General features: G+C 40.5%; 2 protein-coding genes across 2 annotated transcripts in view; one reads left to right on the top strand and one right to left on the bottom strand.

The window, feature by feature from the left end:
• Positions 1-1,294: 1,294 nt before the first annotated feature.
• LOC132985403 (uncharacterized) lies at positions 1,295-12,304 on the bottom strand. Its single transcript, XM_061052752.1, has 6 exons — positions 12,139-12,304; positions 9,826-9,876; positions 6,585-9,667; positions 4,841-4,984; positions 4,285-4,365; positions 1,295-2,184 (listed from the first exon to the last, which is right to left on the bottom strand). Exons 3-6 carry the CDS (start codon positions 9,646-9,648, stop codon positions 2,051-2,053), a joined length of 3,423 nt encoding a protein of 1,140 aa, XP_060908735.1. The 5' UTR covers positions 9,649-9,667; positions 9,826-9,876; positions 12,139-12,304; the 3' UTR covers positions 1,295-2,050.
• A 547-nt stretch (positions 12,305-12,851) lies between these two features.
• The window catches only part of vsnl1a (visinin-like 1a), a 38,159-nt gene continuing 23,563 nt past the window's right edge, over positions 12,852-27,447 (top strand). The window contains exons 1-2 of the mRNA XM_061052561.1: positions 12,852-13,117; positions 21,845-22,011. Coding sequence (XP_060908544.1) covers positions 21,850-22,011 — 162 coding nt within the window. The 5' untranslated portion in view covers positions 12,852-13,117; positions 21,845-21,849. The remainder of the gene's footprint in view (positions 13,118-21,844; positions 22,012-27,447) is intronic.

Below are 27,447 nucleotides of genomic sequence, written 5' to 3'. Positions count from 1 at the left end.
CACACGCACTCACGATCGCAGTCACCACTGATTTACTGCTGCAGATTCTTTTATTAGGATGTTTTGCCTTAGTTTTCTCCATTTTATTAGAATTAAAATTACTTTAAAACTGTGTCGTCTCTGGCTTTGTCCAGCTCACTGATCCTGGGTTATGACAAACTACATTCAACTAAATTAGGCTTTATAAAAATGGGTCACATCTCCTTTTCACCCAGCTTCTTTTTAAAGAGGACTTAACGGTTAATAAAACAAGTGCGTTTCAGATTTAATAATACAAAAAGATGGATTGGCAGGTAAAGAAGCAGGGAGCTGGCAACCAGCATTCTGTTTTAACTTGTGTACTTGACTGATGCTGCATTAAACATGGCACATTAAACGTATGTATGCACTGGGAATGTGGTTATGTTTCCCTGTCTCTGCTCACTGGATCAGTCTCTGACATACACTGCATATTCTAGGAAAGAAACGCTAAAGAATAAAACAAACATAGTTAACGTTCAGGGAGCTGTGTTTGGCAGGTAAACAAACCCAAACAGAACATCTTGTTAGCATCATTATAAGTAGAGCTGAGGTGTCACGTCCACAGCCTACAGCCACTGAAGCGTTCGCTGCTGTGACCCTGTTCAAATCAACTCGGCTTCTCTCCCTGATGTTTTTTTTGGAAACACTGTTAAACTCGTTACCTGACACAAGAAGTTTTTAGAAACCATGTTAGAATAACCAATTATTTTAAATAAAAGAATGCAGTTTGTTTTGTTGTCCCTCAGTTGTTACTTAACTTCTAATGTGTTTACGTGTTTGTTTGGTATGATAAAAAAAGAGTAGAGTAAGTATACCAAGAAGTTTTTAAAGTGTAGAGCCTGGTGTTATGCTAACACACAGCCTAATGCTGCCTTCAGGAAACCAAGGGTCATGGAAATAACAGCTTTACATATGTCTTAAGATTCAAAAACATGCCTGCATATTTTAGGTACACCACTTGGTATGGATTGAAATATAGTAGCCTAGCGGTTAGTGCACATGCCCCATGTACAGAGGCCATAGTCCTCCAAGTGGGCAGCCCGGGTACAAATCAGACCTGTGGCTCCCTTCCTGTGTGTCTCTCTCTGATTTCTGACTCTATCCACTGTCCTATCTCTAAAAGGCAAAACGCTTCACTGTCTTTATAACAAAAAACACTTTTCTGCTAAAAGTGTCAAACTCCACAGGTGAAAACATTTGAGGTGAAGTAAAAGCTTTTCACTGTAACGAACACGGATCTATGTTGCCTAAAGAAAGAGTCATGGGACGTACATTCATGAATAACACATTTAATATTGAAATCAATTATTGATTTCTTTGGAGAATTGACCGGTTTGAAACTTCAGCTCACCTCCCACAAAGGGATACGTTGCATACAGTTTAACATTAACACCAGAACAGAAACAGAACGTACACGCCCACACACAGCTTGAACAAGCAGCACACTGTATCAATACAACTACAGGTAAACATGTACAAACAGTTGCATGCAACAACACTGAATACAAAGCTAACATATTTCATTAATGCAATTCATTAAATGTAGGTCATGTTCTGTGTTCATGTATGGCTAAATCCTATAAATATGAATTTAAAAGTGGTATAAATATATAAATAAGACCATCAAGGATTTCTACTTTAAAAAAACACTTTAGGTCTGGAAATAATAGCAATTATATAAATAGATAAATACAGAAAACAAATAGTTAATAAATAAATAAATACTGGGGAAATATCTTTGAAACCATTTCCCCAGCAGTGAAGCGGGCTTCTTTCATCAACAGTCCTCAGGTGAGACACTCGCTCACTGGCTGCTGCGGTTGAGCTGCTCAGTGGACCAACAGCAGCACACTTGTGATTTTATGGAAACTTCCCACGAGGAGATGAACTTACATTTTGTAGACTGTAATACCATCCAACATGTACATGAATGACTCACAAAAAAAGATTGAAATATGAGCAACACAGTAAAAAAGCGAATGCCATGGCAACAAAGAGCGCGTCATTAAACTCATGCACATCATCCTGATTACATTTCTGACATTTCTCTGTAGGGGTGTGGGCGGTGAAGGTGTTTAGTCTTGGCTTTCTTTGAAAGTCCAACTCGGAGCGGCCGTGTGCACGTTCTCAGAGGCTCCAGTCTCCTGGTTGGCTCTGGTGCTTCTGCACACAAAAACACAACAATATGAAATAACTGTACGCACCAGTCCTGTGTGTCCAGTTTGTCTGTTTATGTGCATTAACACAGTTTTATGTCAGCATACACCAGAGAAGAGCTTATGAATATAAGGGCTACAACTCCACCACACTAAGTCAAATTCCTTGTATGTGCAAAAAAAACAAACAATTGTGATTCTGATATCCCACATAATGCAGTAGGTAAGCCGGGATTTGTTTTCTGGGAAATATCAGCGGTGAACAAAAAATGAACTTTAAATCTTTTAGCAGAGTTTAACAGAATTCTTTTAAATGTGCAGAGACAGAAAGCCATGCTATAAGACTGATTTATTTTCTCATACTGACGAGTTGAACACATTTCATCTCAGAGTAGGAAAGTTGTCGTACTGACTCTCCTGTTAAATATTCAAAAGATAGCTGATTTGACCCCCATCAGACACACACGGGTTCATGAAGAAGTGGAAACCAGCTAAATAAGAGGAAAGAAAGAAAAGCTTTGACTTGTGAGACACTGAATAAAATGTCACAACTGGAAATGATCATGCCTGTCACTTGCTTCTTTATTGTTTGTTTTTCCATGACACATTCTATTTTTAATTGTTTAAAGCTCCTATGATAACTCGTCATGAACTGTTGGGCACGTTACTGAAAAGTAGTAACTAAAGTGTACTCAAAAAGTCACTGATGCTGTTACTGAGTTATAAAAGTTACTTTATTTGCTTCAATCCTCATATTAATGTTCACATTATATATCGAGATTAGACAATTGCATATTTCAAAAATAACACTGTCGTCATTTTCAATTTGTAGGTATTTTACTGATTTAACCTCTAATATGAAGCACGCCACCAACAACATCTTACCTGTGTATCAGTCTATAGTCACGCTTACAGATTGTGGAGCAGGCAGTGTTTTAAATCAAGCTGGCTGTTTGTATGGACTGCAGAGCTAACGGGAGCTGCACCTCGGTCTATGAAGTTTGCAGCACCGTGCTCTCTGACAGCTAGCTTAGTAGACGTGTGCTATTGTTCGGTATTTCTTTCTTGTGAGACAAGTTTTCCTTTCTTCTCATAGACTCCAACTCCCCGCTATATTCTTGTCGTTTAACTCGAGCAGGGGGGAAATAATGTCAGTATTTCCTAGACGGAGAGCTCACGTCTGAATGATCGCCTGTCTGTGTCCGTTTACAGCATGTGACGTTCTTTCTCCCAGGATGCAGCTGTGCTGACCTCGTCTGCTTGTTGTCGGCTGTTTCACATGACGTAGCGACTAACGAGTACTTTTAAATGTCAGTAACTGTAACGGCGTTATTGAATCTGGAAAGCAACTAATCCATACCCCATTGTTAGTACGAATTTTCATGAATTCATACATTTTGGTAACTTTGTGAATGAACCGTTTAAATCTGTCTACCATCTAAGAGTAACTCTTCTCTTAGGTTGAAGCTGTAACCATATCTATGTAAAACATGTCATAGCAGCAGTTATATTTGGTTTGGAGCCAACTGTCTGATGTAAGCAAAGGTTTGCTAAAAGTGAAATGTATATGTCTGACATTTACGAGTCAAGCTGCTGTCTTCTTTCTTGCCTTATAGAGATATATCCAAGTGGACAAGAATTTGTAGGATGTACCTTCTAGCAGAATATAAGCAAGTCTGTTCAGTCTGAACTTTGTCAGTTCGTGATTGTTAACAATTTGTGTTCTGTTGTAACTGTCTGACCTCGCCCGATTAAACGGTAGAATAATCCACAGTCTGTTTCGCAATTTCATCATTGGATTTATACAGCATCAACAACCCCCACCCAACACCCATATAGTTTTTAGTGTTACAGTGACGTGTTAAATAGCAACGCGTTGGTCCCAACACTGGTTTTGAATAAACTGAAATGACTACTGATGACCTTTAGCAGAAAACAAGACTATTAGGGACAAACATGATCATTTCTGTTTATTAATGCCAATAATCACTGCCGCTAGGTACGTGTCAAACAACGCTAGTTAATGCAGAAACAGAGCTCCTTTACATTTTCCACAGTAAATATTCACAGTGAAGGGGCGTTTCTGCTACAACAAGAAGATACTCACTGTGGCTCAGTTGTTCCAGGAATGTTTGACACATGAAGGACGGAGACCACGTTTTCTTTTTGGACTCCATCTCCTGGGGCTCTGAAAGAAAAAAAGACACAGCACCGTCTCATTTGTTTCTGTACCCTTAAACTACATTTCACGGCGGTGTTATCGTCCCACTGCAGCTTATTGGGGAAGAAGAAATTAATATTTGAACATTCATGAGAGAAAGCTGCGTCAACTTGAAAAAGACAAATCAATAATTGTATTTCTTCTCTGAATTAACCTGGCTGACCTCGATGAGTCTATCACCAACACTCTGGAAAAACAGTGTTAACGAGGCAATGCTGCAAAACAATGGAGGGACAGAAAAGTAGGCTCTAATTAAACTACGTCCACGTAATGGCTCCTCATTTGAATGTTTTAGAATTTGCTTTGAAGAATTTTCTAGTTAAAAAAGGTAATTAGACTTTAAATTGGCATTCTCATTATCTTCAAAGATTGTTGAGTTCTATGTCTTTATAAATTAAGTTTTTATGTAGTTGTCTTTGTTTTTCACGAGTAAACTACAAACCTCTGTGTGTCTCTGCAGTGTACATGGGCGCTTCCTGGCAGCTGCCAAGGGGCACTTCCTGCTCATCATCACCACTGCCAGGGGTACAAGACACCACTGGATCGCTCACACACTCATCCAAAGTGCGGACTTCATCAACATCATCTAAAGCACAGACAGAGGCAAGACACAGCAGAGTCAGAGCAGTGTGTGTGTGGTTTCATACTGTGTCATTAGAGATCATTAATGCGGTTCAAAGCTCCTTACTACCTAAGTGAATTATCTGACACTAGCTGACCACTTCTTGAATGTCATTTGGTTAAATTTGTATGGAGGTACTGATTCCAATGTAATTGGCCGTATACCAAAACTTCTCAAGCCTAAAATTGTTTTTCCCATACTGTGAAATGTAAAAATCCCAGCATGTTGCAGGCATACAGCAGTTTAAAGCTCACTAGGTTGGAATGACTTGAGTGAAATAAGAAGATCAATACTGCTCTCCGCTCTGTTTCAGGCTACAGCCATCAGCAGAGAAGCTTATTTTAGCACTGATACAGGAATCTGAGGCAAATAGGCAGTCTGGGTCTGTCCAACATAAAAACTGCCTAAAAACACCCCATAAGCAAATTTTTGAACAAATCCTCGTGGGATTCAGATTAGTAGGATGTTATTAGCCCGGTGTAATTATTCCTTTAATCTTGTTTTACCATGAAGTTACCAGAAAATGATACAAAACTTTCTGCAAGATTAAAAAAAATAAAAATAAAATAAAGTATAATATAATTAAAACAATACGCCTATTCCCCCATAACACAGTTGTATATATTAATATTAAAGGTCACATGTTGTAAAAAATACATTGCACCATGGTTTTCTCACACTTATGTGTCCCAAATCTGTCTACAAACCCCCCAATCATGAGAAAAGTCCATCCTCTGCATTTTTTGCCTGCCCCACTTTTCAGAAAATGTGTGCTCAAACAGGCTGTTTGGAGATTTTTTCTTCATGACATCACAAAGGGAAGTAACCCCTCCCACAGCTAGGTGTTTGTTCTGCCCTCTGAGTCTGCCTTCGCACCGTAAACCATAGGACAATGGAGTGAGAAAGCCAAATCCCTTCCAGAGAGGGGGCGTGGTCAGACACAGCTCATTTACATTTAAAGGTACAGACACAGAAACAGCCTGTTCTGAGCAGGTCGGAAATAGAGGGGTTTATAGACATGATCAAATACAGGATCAGAGAGGATTTAGAACAAGAAACTTCACAGACATATTTAGAGGAGCTCTGAGACTTATTTACAATTACTGCAGAGGAGGATAATATGTGACCTTCTTATTCCCCAGTTATGGTTTGTGAGTAAAAAACATAAATATCAACTCTTTGTACTGCTGTGACATTTTGTGAAGAAGGGTAATGAGCCGTTAAATCCCAAAGGAGATTCTCTTCTGTGATTTCTGTATGAATGTTGATACAACAGTCAGCAGGAGAAAATAATGTTCTTCTAGGAATTATAGCTTTCATATGATCTCCATTACTAAGGTTGTAGTGTTCAACGTAAGCATTTAAATATCATATTGTGTAAAGAATTAATTAAAGAAACATTGAGATGAGATTTGATCAGAGCGGGTGTGAAAGTCTTTTATTGGGCTTACTGCTGTATCTGTACCTCATGTGAGCTGTGAATACTGCTGGAATTAGTCTTCAACTATTGTTATTTACGACCATACTATTGTTGTATTATTGTTCTTATTGTTTTTGTAGTTACCTGATGAAGTGTCTTTTTGGCATCCTCTGAGAGGTTCTTTGAAGTCTGTGGGGTCGCTCTCCCACACTTCAGTGACATCACTACATTGCACCGGTGAGGATTCTCTGCTGTAGCCTCCAAACTCACTTTTACTGACATCAAAAAACAAGTTCAGCTCCTTCAGGACGTTGTCAAATTCTTTCTTCATCTCAAACTTGGGTTTGTTGTTCACATCAGAGGCTGGACTGTCACATTTAGAGGAAGCAATGCAGGACATTGACTGTGGCTGTAACTCATCCTGGATGCCCTCAGAGGATTTAAAGGCTGATTCACAGTTAGGCTTGTGCTCCGTCAGGCCGGGAATAGGAACATCTGCTGCTGAGATAGGGTTAGAAAGTTCATCACAACTGTAATCACAGCTTGATAATCCATTTGCCATGTAGTCAGTGTGACACTCAAATCTTTCCACATCCTCCTCCTTGCCCTCGTCATCCTCCTCTTGTGGCACCTCCTCGTGCTCGCTGCTCTCGGCCTCTAGCTTGAGGTGGTTGAGCTGTTGCTGGGGTGTTTTCAGCAGCTGCACAGACAGGCTGCTGAGCAGAGGGTTGTTGCTGAAACCAGCATCATTATCACCGTCATCCTCTAGTGAGAGCTGGATCTTTTCGAAAGTGTCAAAAGCCCCCGATACGTGGGCACAAAACGTGAAGGCAGATGACGCTGGGGAAAATCTGTCACTGCATATGATGGCTGTGGGGTTTTTGTCAGCATTTTGTGAATGTCTCAATTCTTGTGTCGCTGGGACGAATGCATTACTGGGGGGAGGAAAAGTCAAAGACAAGAGGGCGTCTGTCTTTGGTCCAATTTGGTCATCAGAGAAACCACAGAGCTCGTTTGATTGTTCATGTTGGCTATCGAGGATTAATGTGTCCCCCTGTTTGCTCATGGTAGCCTCTGTCTGTTCACTGATACATTCATCAGGTGAAACCTCGGTTTGGTCTTCTTTCTGTTGACTGTCCACTACTTCCACTGACATTGCTGAGATGTCTTTAACACCATTTTCCTCCTCTTCTTTTCTTTCATTTCCCTCTGTTGTCACTTCAATCACTGGTATTACAGCACTGTATGGGTGATCACACAAGCATTCAAGGGTATTTCCCAATTCAATATGAGTTAAGTTTTTGCCCGTGTTACTTATTTTGATCTCTTCCCACTCATTAAAGAACTCACCAACAGACATTTCACATGGGTCTTCTTTGTGTTTTTCACTTTGCTGCAGAGGTTTGACCTTTGAGTCCACTGAGTGTTCTTCTTTTCTTTGTTCATCACTTTTCATTTCATATCTTGTTGTGTCTTCTCTTTCGTTTATCTCAGTCAATCCGTACATCTCTGCAATCTCAGCCCATAAATATTCAACCTCCTGTGTCAGCAGGTGGTCTAGACTGTCAGGCAAAAGACCAGACTGGTCCTGCTCTGTTGAAGGATGTCCCACAGCGTCGGGGCTCCCTTGTGTTTTGTCCCCAGCAGGAGGAGTGGACTTCCACTGACAGTTGTCGTCATTGCTTGTATTGTTGTGTATATTTTCTGTGGTGTTGGGACATGGTTGTGGTTCTGTGTATGTCTGACATGTGCCCTCTTTTTCATCTTCGCACAGGTGTGTTCTGCTTTGATCAAGACCTGAATCCTCCTGTGATGGCTGGACGTCAGGACAGAGAGGTATTTCTATCTCACGGATTTTTACAAATGGAGATAATTGTACACCTTCAGTGCTCTCTGAGTTACAGCACTTCTGCCTAGCCTCCCTGTCACTTTCACTCCAGATTGCAGGGTCAATTACACCGACTGGGCCCGCATCATTATCTCCTTCAGTCGGCTCTTGACTGATTCTTGACGACATTGGAGCCTCTGTTGTGTGATCAGCCGTTTCACTCTCAGTTTTGGCTATCATCTTGCCAGCAGCACAGGCTTCTTTTGCCCCACAGAAGTCATCGGCTTCAAGACTGACAGTCTCAGTTACAATATTTGTGGCTAATACCATATCATGAGAAAGAACTGATCCCTCAGCCCACTCAGCAGCAGAAGGAATTGAGTTTTTGCTCATTCCATTTTCATTTACTTGCGCTTTTGTTTCCCAATCGCAGGCAGCAACATTTTCATTTGCACAAATCTGCAAGTCTAATATTTCTTCCTTATCTTTTACACCTTCTGCCATCTTCCCTGAGGGATCCTCTTCAGGGATTGAGTAGAATGATTCAGAGTTTGCATAATCAATGAAAGATATGAGACTGTTAGCCTCTTCCTTTACCTTGCTTAAAAGTACGTTCTCACTAAATCCATCCTCACCATCCCTCTGATTACTCTCTTCAGCTTCAGCAGATTGGCTCCATGTGTTATAGAAACCTGTGTCACAAAGTGTGACATCGTAAGTGCAATCAGACAGACATCTGACCTCCTCATCACTTGAACTGAGGCTGAATGCTTGGATTTGACTGACACTATTTTGCACCTGTCTCCCATCTCTGTCATCTCCAGCAGGAAGATTGCAACCGCAGGGGGTCTCGTCTCCAAGTGATTTCCCCAGACGGTCGCAATCAGGATGACTGGACTTGTCAGCGCTGACGTCTTTTAAAGAGTGAGACTCTGCTAATGCCCCACCTGCATCATCTGGCGGGTATGAGCTGAGCTTGTCAGTTTCTTTAAGAGGAGGCTCCTCATCTTTCACCAGGGGGACAGTTCTTTCAGGAGCAACAAAACAGGCATTAGATGATCCTGTGTTTGCTTCGTCATTGTCTGAAGTGGATGACGTAGTTATCGGGTTGACGAGAAAATTAGAGTCTTGTGGTTGAGTTTCAGGTTTTACAAAATCCATACCCCTACATTGTACACCAGCACTCTTCTGCAACATGTTTGTGGATAATTGTGCGTTGAAGGTTTTCCGAAATGTCAAAAGCTCAGGAAAGTCAAACCTGCTTTTCTCACTGTGTTCCTCTGGCATTGAACAATCTATTCTTGGTCGTTTGGTGGAGAGTGGTGAATAAAGTTTGCTGTCAGTTGGTGGACTGATATCGTCTTGTGAGATTTGATCCATTGTCTTCTTTCTTCTAAACCTTAAATAGAAACAGCGTTAGTGTAAATGTGCCACATGATAGCCATGCTGCTAGGATCAATAAGTGTTAGTCTATTAAAATAAATGCAATCATTACAGGAAGGATTCTGATACTCGGCAGTCGATGTGCTCTGATGTATAAAAGCTTCAACAACTCACCTTACATCAAACTTGCAGATCAATACATATGGAAGTTATTCAGCTTTAGACCTTTGGAAAAAATATGGAAGACAGCAACATAATATTCAATGAGTTCTGATATCGAACAGATTGTAACACATCATGATGCTGATACACAAAACAGAACAAAGAAATGCCACTGTCGCATCCCTTTTCTAACACCCTTATCAGAAGCTGTGGCGCATCACTCTCTGACAATGCTAGCTTTGTCACAATGAGCATAATAGGCCTTTTTCACACCGGAGATATTGCCTTGTCACATATGGAAAAGCACAGGTGTTACTAAAGGCATTAACAATGTCTGCTTCCTGTTAAAATGTCCCTGTCAACCATGGAAGAATAACAGTGGGCAGACAGGCACAATACCTGAAACCGCAGCAGCTAAATGGAATGCAGCCCGCATTAACTTCATAATTTACACCTCTGATTTTTCAACTACGACTCACATATATTTCTTTTGAATGAAAAACCTATGTCTCACACCTGTGCTCCCCCCTCCCCGATCAACCAAAAGTAAAAAGGAAACTTTAAAACATGAATGTGAAGGCATCAACCATGTGATGTGTCTGTTTCCTGATAGACCACCATGTCAAACAAGACGTACATTTCAATGCTTATATAATCAAATGAGATCTGTGGAACTATTTGTAAAATAAATGAAGGATTCCACAGTTAGTAATATTTTGACAAACACCTCCCTTTTTTATAATATTACATTAGGCATCAAGTTCACCTCTTTTAGCAAGTTGTTTACAGTTTTAGCTGCCGTTTAGGTTTGTTGTTACATCATATCACAACAGGTTTTTCTTCTTCCTGCATCTCCCTCTATCCCACTTTCCAAGTCCAGCACAGTCTCAGGAGTCTGTTCATCATAAGTCTGGTTCTGCTTGAGGTTTCTGCCTAAAGGAAGTTTTCTTTGCCACTGTTACTTTAATAAAATGTTGCTCATGATGGATTAATGCTGGGTCTTTGTAGATAATATAACAAAGAGTAAGGTCTTGAACCTGTTCTTTTGTGTCTTGAGATAATATTTGTTATAAATTGGTGCTATAAAAGCAGTGAGCCAGCCACAGCAAGGCTAATATGTCCAAAATCATACACTCAATCCTTACTCCCTAAACATTGAGTTCTGTTTCGAGGACTATATAGTTAACTCATACAGCACTCTTAAAAAAATATTTAGCTAACTACTCACTGACCTCCGACAGTGACCTCATTACTGTCACAGTGACACAACTAAATCGTGCAGCTTAACACCCACTGAGTATGAGGGACAAAAGATGACTAAAGTATAAATAAATAATTAATTAATTAAATAAATGCATCAATAAATACATAAATAAATATATTCATATATTTATTTATGTATTTCTGTGTCCATGTTGGACAAGGAAAAGTAAATATGTAAATTAAGTGGGCCATCCTAACATTACTGAAGTAGGATTGGTCAATTTAGAAAAACAGACAGAAGCAAATTTATATATATACTTTTCCTCTTACAACCTGGACACTGGAAATAAATAGATGTGTAAATGTAAAAATACAGAAATAAATTAATAACTCAATTAATGTGGAAATGTATGCATTGATACATATATAACTGTGGAAATACGCTAATAAATGAATAAATACATGTAAAAATATATAAATAGCCTTTTTCATTAACAAAGTGTATTTATTATTTATCCATTGATGTATTGTTTTCAGCATTTATATATTTATTGATGCATTTATTTAATTATTTGTTTATTTATACATTATTGTATGCATTTCTCCCAACATTTATTAATTTATTTATACTTTAGTCATTTTTTGTCCCTCATACTGAGGACATGAATACCATTAATAAAGGTAAATAGCAGAATAAATGTGAGTGATAACTATTATTATACATTTTCACAAAAATCACTCAGATTTCTTACACAAAATAGTGTATTCACTATCCACACAGTGAGTGAACATGAAGCTCAACACAAGCTAGTTGCTATTCCAAAAACTTCTAAATTTACAGTTTTGAACAGTATTCATAAATTTAAATATTAGTTTCTTGCTTCAAAGATTGGTGCTTTATTACATATCATGACTTGTTATAATTGCACATATTACACAGAATAACTCAAGCAGAGGTAGTTAGCCAAAGCTGTATTTGAACAATACAGCTGCCAAGAGGTAAACTAAACTTTAACAATCATTAAATCTTAATTTCAGATATTAACTCGGATAATTTCTGACGCTTTCGGCAGACATATCTTACCTTTTTATCTACTTAGTTTCGACACAAAGGTTACTCACCTTATCAACTAGTTTGCCGAGTATCTGGTCTATCAGTGGCTAGTTCAGGTTAGCTGAGCGTCGTTTTCCCGCGTCCTGCCTGTGGCGCGAAAAAAAGTCAGACTTCCGTCACTCTCTCTCACTCTCTCTCTCTTTCACTCTTTCACTCTCTCCCTCTGTCACTCTCTCTCTCCTGCCTGTCTCTCTCTCTCTCCTGCCTCTCTCTCTCCCTCTCCCTTTCTCTGTCTCTCTGTCTCTCTCTCTCACACACACACTCTCTCTCCCCCTCTCTCTCTCTGACAATCTCTCTCTCCCCCCTCTCTCTCTCTCTCTCTGACACTCTCTCTCTCCCCCCTCTCTCTCTCTGACACTCTCTCTCTCCCCCCCTCTCTCTCTCTCTCTCTCTCTGACACTCTCTCCCCCCCTCTCTCTCTCTCTCTCTCTGACACTCTCTCTCTCCCCTCTCTCTCTCTCTCTCTGACACTATCTCTCTCTCTCTCTCTCTCTCTGACACTCTCTCTCTCCCCCCTCTCTCTCTCTGACGCTCTCTCTCTCCCCTCTCTCTCTCTCTCTCTGACACTATCTCTCTCTCTCCCCCCTCGCTCTCTCTGACACTCTCTCCCCCCCTCTCTCTCTCTGACACTCTCTCTCTCCCCTTTCTCTCTCTGACACTATCTCTCTCTCTCCCCCCTCGCTCTCTCTCTCTCTCCCTGCCTGTCTCTGTCTCCTCCTCTCAGTGCTTCAGCAGCAGTGTGTGTTCAGCAGCATCATCCTGACCCACACCGCTTTACTATCAGTCGAGTCCGACTCTCCTCCCGCAAGAGAAATAAAACAATAACACAAAAGAGATCAAGACAAATCGCACGACACAAATCTTAAGCTCGACAGAAGAGCATCTTCATACGTTTAAATCGCGTCTTTTTCCGTCCTCGCAGGGTTTTATTTTGACCAGTCCAGACAGCAGACCGGACTTCTCCCGTTCACTCCTCACTCTCGCAAGGTAAGATTCATGCTCTGTATCAATATGTTTGAGTTTTTATCATGTGCATGGATAACGTGTGTTTTGCACATTGTCCTACATGATGCAACCTGGTGCGTCATGCGCTTCATTTCACACCAAGTATTGATGGATGTATTGGTGTCCGTATTAATGAGAGGCTGATGACAACTGCACATCTCATTTTTCATTAAAATAGATGTACCGTTTTGTGCAACATTTGCACGTTTTGCACGAAGAAATGCGATTTATCTTCAGATTAACATGGTTGTGTCTTGCTCTGGTTTACTCTGCCTATACAAGAACACATGCATGCACACACACACACACCCCACACACACACACACACACACACACACACAGACACACACACACACACACACACACACACACACACACACACACACACACACACAGACGAACAACAGGCTTTTGATTCAACAACTAAAGTGTGAAGACGGACAAATCAGCACCGTTGATTCATGCTGCTCGACGCAGCGCTGTGGGATTTTTTATATCGATTAAAAAAAATGTCTTTGCGTGGGATGTCTGCGCTTGGCACGACATGGCACGATGTGGTGTGATGTATCCCAGTGTAGTTTGGTATAGGGGCTGAGAGTGTGTGTGCTTGTGTCTCTCTCTCTCTCTCTGTGTGTGTGTGTGTGTGTGTGTGTGTGTGTGTGTGTGTGTGTGTGTGTGTGCAGAAGTGAGATGGGGGTGTGGTGTGTCTCATTAATCCTCACCATCCTCAGGGTACCTCTGCAAATCAAGCAGGCATTAACACACCCCTTGCAACTGCACCACCATGCTGATTATACTAACACCTCTTCTGCACACACACACACACACCCTGTTACCAGATACCAGATTTGCCAAAACCATTAACCATTGTTCCTATTGTTGCCGGGGCTCTGCCTGCCTCTCAAGGTCATCCCCTGTTGGCAAATGATGGTGGAGGGACAGTGTTATGTAACAGCCACCGCCTGGCTCAGGGGCAGGTCTGCTGGTTGTCACAGGTCTGTATAAATTACTCATTTCACGATATATATTTCCAGCATCCCGCACCTGTGTGCTGATGTGTAACTAAAGCAAGGATTTTCCCCCCCATTTGGCTCTGCCATGGCCTTGGTGGACTTGGAGACAAAGGGCTATGACTCAGGTTTGGAGTCAGCATGGTGCTCTGCTCTGCATTGCACTGCAGACTGCCCCGGAGGGTTTGTCCCAGCCTCTGCCCCCTTTTAGATCTATATATGAACAAAGTGTGAAATACACCCTGTAGATGTAAAAAAAAAACATCAACATGCACACAATTAAGAGCTGACAGGGGGCGGGGTGTTCACTGTTTTGTGCTAACAAGAGTGTCATGCTCTTACATCGTTCTCAAATCACACCCTGATTACTCTCACATCACTTTCCTTGAATTTATCCCTTTTCCGGTCTTACATTCGTCTGATGCACTTCCCCTCCTGTTGCAGGGACCGTAAAATGTAACCAAGTGAGCTGAAGAATGTCGAAGGAATTTCACAATTATCGCAATCAATAAGATTGCTGTGTGGAGAGACATTTAGTTGTTTGACACATACAGATAGCTTTTACTTAATCCTACGCCTCATTGGTTCCAGTACAAGGCTGACCGTGAGCAGAGCAGATAAGAGGAGCTCTTACACAGCTCTGAGAAATGAAAGTTGTTGAAGGCATTGGAAATGAAAACAAAGAATCCTTCCTGGCGTGTGGCCATAGTAACCCTCTTTCAACTCTGTAAGGCACAAGGTAACTATCTTTCAAATGTGTAAAAAAACAGTGTAGGAAGAGGATATAAAACTGCCCTGCCGCACCTTGTTTTGACTTGCGTCACTTTAAAGGTTGTGCAGTTGCACGTTTTATATAGAGTGAGCTGCGGGGGTGCAGGTATTAAAAAAACGTGTGACTTATTTAAGTGTCGGTTTGCTTGTTTTCACACCATGAATTCAACACTTAAGATAAATTCTTTCACAATGAGTTGAAGTATTTGCTTCTTAATAAATAAGATAGTTTTGTCAGTTTAAACAAGGCTTGGACCTGTATGATGTGGAAAAGGTGCTCTGGATGTAAGGAGTCGGACGAGGTGCAGCTCTGTCTTGTTGCATGCAGGAAAGAAGACCGAGACACGTGTAACAGTTGTATTTTGATGTGGTGTGTGCATGCTGTGAACATACCAGTTAGTGCATCAACATTTAGTACCATATGAGAGGCTTTCCACAACATGCATGAACTCCTCAGAGGTTTCCATGTGTGTCCACTTCGACATCACATGCGCAGACAGTTTGCTCATAATGTGCTTTTAGGGCCTTGAAATGCAGCTCCATTCTTAATGACTTCTGCTGTCCTGGAATGCAATGTGCTCACAGATTCAGAAACATCACAGACACACAGAGTCAAAGTGCATGTGCTTGCTGCATATTTGACTTGTATGAGATACACAACTGTAACCTTTCCATTCATGCACAGTCTACAGCACACACACACACACACACACACACATGCACACACATCTGCACAGTGATGTAATGCAGAGGCTGTTATCCGCCTTGTGCTCACATCTCTCCTGAGACACATCAGTCTCCTGCTGCAGCTTCAGTCTTCAGGCACAGCCCATCTTCTCTGACAGCCAGGATTGTAACATTAAAGTGTTGGCAACTTGCTGTGGGAGCGCACTGCCTCCTCAGTTTCACTGCAGCACTTAGAGAGTCTTCTCTCATGTAACAGGATGTTTTCAATCCCTTTAGATAGAGGAGGGGGCCAGGTCTTCATTGTCACATTTAGACCTATTTTGTTTTTAACCCATAAGGATTGCTGCAGAGTCTCTCTACTTATATAGAAGAATCTGATCAGTGTCAAGAGGCAACCTCCATAAAACCGTTGTGTTGTGGTGCCTTTTTAAAGATTTTAACTTGCAAATGTTACATAATATGGCTTCTTGTATGGCCAAGTATAAGAGGCCATCCAAGAAGTGGGTGCTCCTTATTTTTGGTGACTTCTATTAGCAGGTATTGGTGTCTGGACTCTGGTTTAACGGGGGAATGACTTCTACACACCATTACAGCAAAGCGCAAAATTCTGGTCCTGAAGCATGAAGTGATTCAGAATCCGAATCAGGGCCAGTTTAATCCTTTACACAATCTTGTTTTGATTGTTATTAGAAGGGGCTGCTTTTAAAGCATGTTACTCTTGCATTCACTTTTGTAAAAAAAAAAAAAAAAAAATCTTTAAACAATTTTACAAACATTTCAACAACTTCATGTTCCCATGAAATGGCTAGCAGAAGGCGATGTATTCCTGCACATGTGTTTCCTTTTAGAACTAAAAGCTAGGGACGGGACTAGACAACTCATAACTTCTAGCTGGCTCGTGTGTTTTGTGCATTATGGGGTATAGGGGGCGTACTTTGGGGATGTGTTCCATCAAGTATCAAGCGGTTGTCTAACGCTAAATAAATATGAATTTATACGGTCCTAGACTGTTCATTTGTCTGGCAGATTAGTTAGTTAATCACAGTGTTTACCACAGAGTGACATTTTATTATGATAATGAAGCAGATGTTTCTAGAAAAGACTATAAAAGGAGTTTTTTAAATGCAGAAAACTTGCTTCACAGTCGCACAGATGTCTGCTGGGACAGCAGGAGGGATCAATGGACCAAAATGACTTGAATATTAAAAAGTCTGCTGTCTTTGATGTTGCCAAAGCCACCTGGAATCCTGACTTTTCAAACTCTGTCTTCCAGACATAAATGTATTAGACACAATGAACACGTTAACAGCTTGGACATAGATTGCTGCTTATTAGCACATATTAAATTAGTATTCTAATATAACTCTTCATAAACAGCTGGAGCACAGGATTCTTGAAAGGTTTATTATAATACACTATAACTGCAAAAGCAAGCGCTATACTGTGTTAGTCCAATATTCATTAGATCAGTTTTCCAAAAGGCACCAACGGCACTGACACAGCTTAGATTTGTAGTTCAGCAGCTGAAATGAACTGATTTGACAACTGTAGACAATAAGCAGCACACACTTGTCACTCTATGTCAGAGGTTACCAACCTTTTTCATCAGAGCCCAGCCTCCACTTGTATCAAAAAAGGCTCATCGGCAGCAGCCTCCATGCTGGTAATGCTGTCTCAGTCTAACTATCAGTCAACCTAACAACAGGCTGAGAGCTGGAGCTGAGGCGGGTTTTGAGCCTCTTGACAAACCGTTACCTCGGCCCACCTGTCAATCATGTCAGCCTCTTGCCTAACTATGCATAACTCGCATTACTCTTAAAATCAAAACGGCTGTGTTTACAAAAAAAATCCCCCCCCCCCTGCAGGATTTTGCACTTCCACATTAACTTCATTTTTCAACATCAGAGGTTGACCGTGTGTTCTAAGGACCGACTCACTTTAGCAGCCACTTACGTTTCTGCACTTCAATTTGCTAGCCCTGAGGTTGCCTACTGATCTTGACTCCTAAGAGTGACTAAAAGTCAGGATCTCATGAGTCCTCCAACATTATGGAACATGAAGTGCTAACAAACTGTAGTACCCTTTCAACAAGTCCAAGTCAGATACCTCTAAAAACAGAAATCATTGGTGCAATTCAAACTGTCATCCACTAATGTTGGCTGAAGAAAAAATATTGAATTGAAGGAATTTGTTCAAGGGCCTGTCAGAGTTATGATCCCTTCAGTGAATGCTGCAGCGTCACTTTTTTAATATCAATGAGACATTTTTGAATGCTATGAGTCAGACGATTTTATTTTCAACTGGAAAAAACCTCAACAAAGGACATTTTGTCAGCTTGAGTTTTGCTGCTGTGCTGATCCACTCCAGCTTCATGATTATTGCCACTATTGGAAATCTCTGTAAACATTTCTAGACTTGTAAACTGTAGTTGAAGGATAAGAGGGTCAGTTATGAATAAGAAAACTGACAACTTGCTCCGCTTTTCACAAGAAAACGAATGCACTTAAAAAGCCCTGCGGGTCACATTTACACAATACTGCTTTTCTCTACTCCTGAAAAGGCCCTATTTGACTAACACAGGGTTTTTATCTGAACTCTGTTATGTGCTCATATTGCCGGATCGCAGTCATAACTAACACATTGAGTCCTTGCTCAATGTGCCTAACTGTTCATGGAAAGGAAGAGGAAGGTCTGTGGAATCATGGGACGTTATAGCTCTTTGGCTTTATGGATCAAAGTGTCTCAAATCAATTAAAGACCCTTACATGGTAGCTCAGACACCATTATATCAGCTCTATGTGATGTCGCGTTTATAACCATGGCTCCCTGAGCTGAGAGGTTTATATTTTTATGTATTTTAAAGTCACAAAGCAATAAAAAATAGCCTTTTAAAAATGAACAATAGGAGTCTGGGATCTCTTTCAGACAAACACAGATCTAAAACGCTGCTCATCCCTGAAGTCATCAGAAATGTGCAAGAGACCTGACTTCAGGTCCAGAGGGATGAGATACAGCAGCTCTTGTCCCTTTTTATCCCAGGCTCCCTCACAGACAATAAACTGTAGCCTTTGACATACCTGCAGTGACTTAATTGGTTATAAATGAATATTTATTTGCTGTATTTTCCATTTAATTGACTGGCAGTAGAAGCCTGGCTCGTCCTAACTTGATTTTGTACACCATAAATCTTAAATCTCTTAATAAGCTGCGGTCAAGCTGAGGGAAAATGTGATTTCAGGGCAAAGTAAATTCATCTGCCTCAGACCAATAGTTTCCAAATGATAATGTAGGCACGGTATCATCTGCTGGGGAAAGTTCTGAAGGGCATTTTTAGGAAGATGGATTATTATTTTCTTTTTTTAGGTCACTCTTTCCACTAGAAATCCAAATTAGATCAGCTACCACACACAAACACACACACACACTAAGAAAAGTTTATTTGCATTTAGAAAAGTTAACTTGCATTCTTGCCCATGATAAATGGATTGGTACCATTGTCTTGTCTGCACATTATGGATGAAGCTGTTGCAAGAAGCCAGCTTACCTAAGCCCACACTAGAAGTAAACATGTTGTTCTCTAACTTCAAACAAGTCCTTCAAACTAAACCATTGTTTCCTGTTTGCTGTTTTTATGCTAAGCTAAAAGCAAAAAAACGAGTTGTATATAGAGTAGGGATGTTCCTAGCGATTAATTTCCCTCTCGAATATAAATTCAGACTACACAAATAGTCCAAAGATAAGATGACACTCAGAAAACCCTGAGCACAATCAGTTAAACATGGTTAACACAGGATCACAGCAGAAAACAGTGTCAAATTGGCTAACGTTAACCAAATGTGTTGCTAACATTTGCTGAGCAGCGGCCCTTCTTGCAAGTCAACCTTCATTTACTGATTTCCGTTTGCTCAAAATACTGCCAAACCACTACGGGATGCCACTGTGCTGGTTTACATCCAGGAAGTAGAACAGTATGGCAGCAGCCAATAACAGGAGCTACTGCCCCTGCTAGTGGCGGGCGGCTGCGTTACAGCTCACTCACATCATTTGACTGGTATTGCGGGCCTGAATTCATCAAAATATTAATAATTAGTGTAAGTAACTAGTACTTGTACTTGACTAGCAGTGTGATTCGAGGTAATTGGTTAATCGACTCCCTCACATGCTAAATGATGAAGGAGAGAAACACTTTCTTTTATTGTGTTTTTACATTATTGAACTGTACTTATTCAGTCGCTACCATTTTGGAAAAATGACGTGGCGTTGTGTTTAATATCATCTGACTTTGGGGACACGACTGTTGGTTGCTGCAAGTTAGTTTCTTGAGCAACTTCATGACGTGATCGAGCCCTGATAATGAAAATTCAACATACATGCACAATGCTTTGAAAAAAAAATGTTTCTCTCTGGCTGTCAACTTCAGAGCTACATGTTGAGTTTTTTAATGAAGAGAATTGAAAAAGTCCCTGCTCACAATCACATTACTTCACCACAAAAAATGGAACTCTGCCAAATAAAAAGGGCAGAAAAGTGATGCATTGTATGTTCCAGGTGAGCCTCAGGTCCCTGCATTGTTGAGATTCAAAGCATATTGAAATAAATTGAATCCAGTTTCAACCTTGAAGGCACAAAATCAATCTCCCAAACTTATAGTGTCCTTTCAAAATATAGTCACCTTAGAGAAGCACCTTTAAAGGGACCTTTCCAAAAAGCGGCGCAGCATGGCAGGCGCTCGGTATATGACTGCAGCACCTCTTGGATGCCTGCCTGAGTCTCCTCGCCTCACACTGTGCACACAGAGACAGATTGGCACCACACATGCTGTTGCTGCCTCGTATCTCTCTTGGTCTTTTCAAGCTAATAAAGTCTAATAAAACATCTCAGCAGAGAGTAAGAGAAGGAAGGCTCCAAAAACTCGTACCATCTTTTCCAAATTATCATAATTACAGGTTGTTTAATGAACTAATCAAGGCCGTAAAGTGGTAGCATCAGCACTGTGCAGACACATCAGCGATCTGCAGAGGCAGCTGGATGCGAACAGCTCCAGTGGAGAAATGAAGGGTCATTAAACACTAAAGCACACTTAAGTTTCTCTAAAATAGCCACATCTGGTCAATGGATTTAAAATGTCATTATTACCATTTTTGCAAATCTAAAGAGCATTATTGAAAAGGTAAGGTAATACTCACCATCTGGAAAGAAATGAGCTCAGGGCTTGATCAGAGGGAAGACGCAAACCTTTTCGAAAAACATTTGAAGAATCTGATGCCAAATGGGGACGTTTTTGTTTGCTTCTTTTCAGAGAAAGTAGGTTTTTACGTATTAAAAAAGAACAATATGAAGTACAGCTGTAGACATGTATCATTCAATCTGTATTATAACAACATAACAATAATAACATACAGTGTAATGCTAATCCTCATGAAGTATTTTAAGGGTTCAAAGCTCTTCTGAAAGTGACTCAACAACAAACGAGCCAAACTAGGGCGAGCAGCTGCTCAAAGGGCGCCAAAAAAAGACAAGTTGCATGTCTTACCAACTGACCCAAATATCCAAGAAGAACTGATGTTACAGGACTTATTTTCAGCCATGTGAACACGTTCCAAGTCCTCACATGACATTTTTAAAGCTTATGTTGAAATTGAGATTTGTTTTTTCCCATTTTTCGAGTTCTCTTGTAACCCAGTCTTTATAAATCCCTGTTTGAAAACTGCTTTCAGACTTCGGGCACACTCACACTAGGCAATATGTTTTTTACCTGAGCACGCTTCATCTCCAAAGTTCAGTTCGTTTGACTAGTGTGAGTGCTCCCGTCTGTTCTCAAGCACTTCCTTGGCCCTTGCAGGGTTGGAAGAGGCGGGCTTTGGCATGCACAAGGACAAACATTGGTACACAACGTGGACATGACATATAGCCTAACTGATGCTACAATCATTTTAAACGATAGCAGCAAATGGGTTCATGTTGGTCTGATGCAGTGGTCCAGTGTTTACTTGAAATTCAGGCAGACGCAAATATTCAGTCAGTTGAATAAAACCCACAACTAACCCACAACAACAATCCAGTTTTACGACGTGATAGTTGGGTGATGATGTGATGACTTGACGACATGATGATGTGATGACATATGTACAAGAGACAATGAGAGTTGACAACAGGTACCTAACAAAGAAGGCCGTCTATAAATTGTAAGATGATTAAGAACATCATTCTTGATGTGTCTGTGTCTCTTTCCTGTTTTCAGGCAAAATGGGGAAACAGAACAGCAAGCTGACCCCTGAAGTGATGGAGGACCTGGTGAAGAACACAGAGTTTAATGAACATGAGCTCAAGCAATGGTACAAGGGTTTCCTGAAGGACTGCCCCACCGGCCGCCTCAACCTGGAGGAGTTCCAGCAGCTCTATGTCAAGGTAAGACTCCATGACTCACTTTTACGTGATGGATTATGCAAATCTTGTTCACTTCAATACTCACACTCATTTGCATTGCTCACCAAGCACACACACACACATACACACACACACACACACACCAATACAGGAAACCCCCGCTGATGTTCTGTGTGTGATCCAAGGTGGGATTGTTTGAGTCAAATAACGTGACTTAACCTTGTTCTTCTAAAACGTTCCTTGAAGTATTTTAACCCAAACAACAATCTTTCTAAAACTGCCTCAGCTTAGCAAACGTTTACTGGTTTTTTAGGTGTAGGCAAGGCCGCCCATAAGGGGGGATAAAGGTGAATGCTTTCTGGGGCCCAATCACGTGGGGACGGACCATGGAGGTTTACAAAAAAACATGGTCCATCCTCATTTTTAAGCAACAATGAACACGTTTTATTTTAGACCTAATGCTCACCCTAACCTCTTGAAAGTGACAAAAACACACATTTTATTTTTTGTTGTTTCAGTAACTTGTAGCCTGTTTCAAAATGTAAACCCCCTCTTCTTAAAATGCCAACGCCTTGGCAGTGAACTTAACTTTCATGCCAGTTATGTCGCCAATCAGTATAGCCATTCCAGGACCTGCACAAATTAAGTACCCCAGAAAAGAAATTAGAAGAAAAGGATGGAGCTGGATATGAGCTTTAACCCCAACACGTACTTGTTAACAAACTTGATTCTGATGAGAGCCAGGCAGAGGGTACTAATGTCAGCCAGGAGGCCTTATTTTTTCTAGGTTTTTCTAATGATCGGACATAACAATGACTCAATGACATAATCAAAACATCCATTATTTGCATGATTTTCTGCAATCTAGCTTTAAATTGGTAATAATGTCAGCTTTTAGGTTAATGGAGGGATCATTGAAGAAGAAATGAAACTCAAAGTCTGCATGAGAAGGGGGCTCCTGTCCTGTAGCAGCCACCTTTATAAACAGAGTCAAAGTAGCACAGGTGCATCAGAAGTGTTATTAATAGCATTGTGGCATCATTAGCAGAGACATTACTGTTAACTGTATTTTCATTATTAAAAACAACCAAATACATTCTCAGTGGGGTTTTCCTCTCTATTCATATTAACAGGGCTGGTTGGTTTGACATGAACACATTCTGAATGACCAGGAAGACCACCAAGGGAAATTTCACTCCCATTATACGCCCTGCTAGATTTGTGCAGGCATCCTGCCATCTTCCTATTTGCCTCTCCTGTATCTGGGCAGAAAACCAACAGAGAGGCAGATATCAGAGGCGCTCAGATGATTATCTTCTAATGCTAATATGTAACCTAGCGTATCTCATTACCTCTTACAGAGCTGTGTGAATTTAATCCATGATTTATTCATTTAGTTTTATAAAACAGAGACACATTCTCATGGAAACAATGATGATCTTATAGTAAAAGGGGGAAACGAGATTAAGTGGCTATGGCTTTAGACTCAACAAATATTAGCTCATATAATCAGAATAAAACTATTTTTACATGAACAGAGCTGTCCTGTAGGTCTTCTAGCAGATAAAAAGGTTTTTCTAACTGTTAACATACATTAAAGAATGAGCTCTAACAGTGAGAAATTGATTTCTGGTCTTTTGTCCAAATAAGGTAACTGTTCCACCTCAGCTGTGACCTACTGAGACCTTTTTATTTTGTTGTAAATTAAAATGAATATTCATATGAAACACAACCTGAGAACAGTTATAATAATTGACCTCTAAGATTCCCTGGATTCAACTTTTATTTAGGTATTATTAGATGGGATGGATATTGCAGGATGGCTCATATGATAAAATAGGATAAAATATAATACGCTACGATATGACACAATATAATACGATATGTTATGAAAGGATACAGTACAATAAAATATAGTACGATACGATAAGATACAATACCTTACAATACACTATGATACCATGTGATGCGATACAATGCCATACAATACAATACGATATGATGTGAAATGGAATGATACGATACAATACATATGATATGATACAGTATGATAAGATATGATACCATAGAGTATGATATGATACAATACCACTAAATATATACAAAACAAAATATAAGATATGATTTGTTATAATAAGTGATATGTGGCTCAAGTTAACAATAATTCTATTTATTTATTTATTAGTGTATTTGTCATTTGTGTCGGCTTTGTTACATCTAGTTAAAGTGCAACCGGTGCAACATATGTAGGACTGGCTAATTTGCAGTCCTTTTCCCTTGTAAGGCTTTTAGGAAATCACACACATGATACAAACAACACTGTGAAACAGACTATGCAGTACAGTAGAGCAGACACAGACAAGCAGATTGAACCATCACGAGACATCATAATATAGACTGCAAGACACTCGTGTTATGATACATTACAGTATCTGATTAACTGAAGAATATAAAGTTAACCCTAAAAAGTGAAGGTGCAGGATTCATATGTTGATTCAGTAAAAGTCACTATCACCTCTTCTCATGCTTCATGCTTCATCCTTTAACTTTAAACTCACTTTTCACTGTTGTCCTACTACATCCCGGTGTCTTTATCTTCTTTTTGTATCCAAATTTAAATTCTTCTTTGGCCATTTAACTTCTATTCACTTTACCCTCGTGTATGTCATAAGCGCCACCTTATTGGAGTAGTGCACGATGAGTCTAAACAGCTGAGAAATCTGTTGAGAGCATCATGAGTTTTTGAATTAAAATATCAAGATTCGGCACCAGTGGTTTAGTAATTGTATCACATGACAATGTATCAGGATGACAATATATTTCCATGTCAATTTTTGTGTCCCACCTCTATTGTTCCTGACTGGTTTGTTTTGAGTAAAATGGAGATGGACGTTTTGACGGCCTCCTTATAATAACAGAAAAACAGCGTACTTTCTGTGCTGTTAGGTTTCTTCAGTCAGTTAAGAAACGACTCTTATCCCATTGTGCGATTACATCGGGCTAATCTCAGCATCCCGCATCCTCTTGTATGTTTTTCTTTAAAATCCTAGGAGTCCTCATTGAAGAAAGTGCTCTTAGTAGAGTAAGAAGATGCGTTCATTGTTTTTTATCGCTGGTGCCAGGAAATGCCTCATAACCAGGGGGGGGCTGCAGTTATGTAAGACCCGCCTGGACTCTAAGGTCACGGGTGCACTTCCTCTAAATGCCGTCAGAGCTCATGCATCAGCTGAGATCAGAAAAGAAAGTGAAAAAAAAAAAAATCTTCAAAAAAAAAACATCAGAAAGAAGTGAAGGTACGGCTGCCAAGGTTTCAAGATAAATCAGAACTAAAGGGCACCTGTCACCGGTGGGAATGACATTCTCCATTCGGACCAATTTGTTCCATTAAAACCTGCGGAAAATCATTTCAAATCGAATCGCAAAGATAACCCGGACTCCTGGGAAATAAGAGAAAGTTGGCAGCTCTGACAGAGGGATACAAACACACAATAGAGATATCCCTGAAAATCTCTTTACGGCACAATAAATGAGAGGCAGCCGCGCTAAAGGGGGCAACACATCTTACATCTAAAGGGGTCTTGTAGGCTTCTGGGTAAATCCTGTTATTGATGCATCCTATTGTGTTTCCAGGCAACTGTGTATCAGTGATAGGGCTTTATTTAAATCCAGAGAGCTGATAAGTGGAAAAACGGTCTGCTGCGACCTCACATTAACAGGACAGATTGTTCCTGTGAAGAGTGAGTCTCTGTGTGTGTGTGTGTGTGTGTGTGTGTGTGTGTGTGTGTGTGTGTGTGTGTGTGTGTGTGTGTGTGTGTGTGTGTGTGTGTGTGTGTGTGTGTGTGTGTTTCTGCTGCTGTGGGAGGGGGGGGTCATATGTTTAGTGGGTGGGAGAGGGAGACAGAACAGAGTGTTTGCGTCGGTTGAAAGCGAGAAACAGAGATGAGATGAGAAGAGTAAGCAAGTGAAAGGAAGAAAGTGTGCATACACATTATTTATTAGTCATTAGCTGCGATGGAGTCATGCAACAGAGACCTGAGAAATGAACGGGAAGAGTCGTGTGTGGATGTGTGAGCCTGTGACCTCACTCATGCATGCATGAGACATAGGCAGGGCTCCACTTACACCTGTGCACCCACATCTTAATGTCTCTACACTTCCTTCAATCATCCCTGCCCCTTCAGATCGCAGACATCCGCACAAACCTGCACCTGAGACCCTTGATGAGGGTTGTTTCCTCCACTCGGTCGCCTGTCTGGACTTCATGTACCTTTTTTCGGTTCAAAGAAGACACACTGTTCTCTGGCTTCTTTTAATTTTTGTTTCCATCTGTGCTCTTTTTCCTCTCTCTCTCTCTCTCTCTCTCTCTCTCTCTCTCTATTGTTCGTTTAATTCTATCTGCCTATGTGGAGGTAATCTTTCAGGCTGTTAAAAGAGAGAGAGAGAGAGAGAGAGGAAGAAAACGTGATGAAGAGGGCGAGTTAAGAGGCCGAGGCATTAAAAAGGTGGAGGAGAGAAAGGATCAGGCAGAGGGAGAGAAAGCAGGTGAGGCATGTCGGCTGGAAATAATAGGTGTATGTATCTCAGGGCGGTGTGTGATGTTCACAGTCAATGCAGTGGCGCAGCATATAATCTGCGGTTCTTCTCTGTATACTGTTACCAGCTTTGTCCTTCTTACACTCTCAGTGGATCTGGATGAGGGGGTCATTGATTACTTACTATGTCATTATAAAAACTGCTCCAAAAGTAATCCCAATCTCAAAGAGTTTTGAATTAATTCCTGCTGGATTCAAATGTAAATTGAAAAAAAAAAAGTAAATGTAAAAAAGCTATATGCATTAAGATTGTGTGATAGGACGTAGTTGAAATGGTTCCCAAGTGATAATAGTGTGATTTCAATGTCCATTCAAATGAATGAGCTCATTTAAATGCATATTTTTCATTGAAACACTCAGTTCTTCTCATATTTCCTGATGAAAAAGGGAAGAAAAGGAAGATGGAAATGAATAGAAAGACAGATGTAGTTAGAAGTTAGAAACTGAAGACCTTTCATTGGAGCTTCATTTTACAAATCTGCTCTGATCTCACAGCAGAGTTCAACACTGCATCCATGCAAAAGACCTCGATAGAGACATGGTGGAATATTCACTACCAACACAGCTGCTTGGTTAACTCCTGTAGCTGGCATGCTAACCATTAGCACACCAATCAACCAGAAACATTTAAGTGCTTATCAATCACAGTGCGGCTCTCTGGCTGTAGCTCAGCAGTGGGTAGTTTGTTCTCTGGATTTTTCATTGTAAGGGGAAACAAAGCTATTCAGTCACATCGAAAACTCAATAGTCAGACATTCATATATTCTGCTAATAACTATGAGCCACAAAACGTTTGCTATTATCTTGATAATTGGCTGAAGATAGAATGTTCAGTTCCTAGAGTCTGAGCAGACCTCGAGGCGGC

The sequence above is a fragment of the Labrus mixtus genome, chromosome 12, assembly GCF_963584025.1.
Source record: "Labrus mixtus chromosome 12, fLabMix1.1, whole genome shotgun sequence".
Taxonomy (NCBI): Eukaryota; Metazoa; Chordata; class Actinopteri; order Labriformes; family Labridae; genus Labrus; species Labrus mixtus.
The sequence above is the reverse complement of the archived record's forward strand: the minus strand, read 5'-3'. Positions and strand labels throughout refer to the sequence as shown.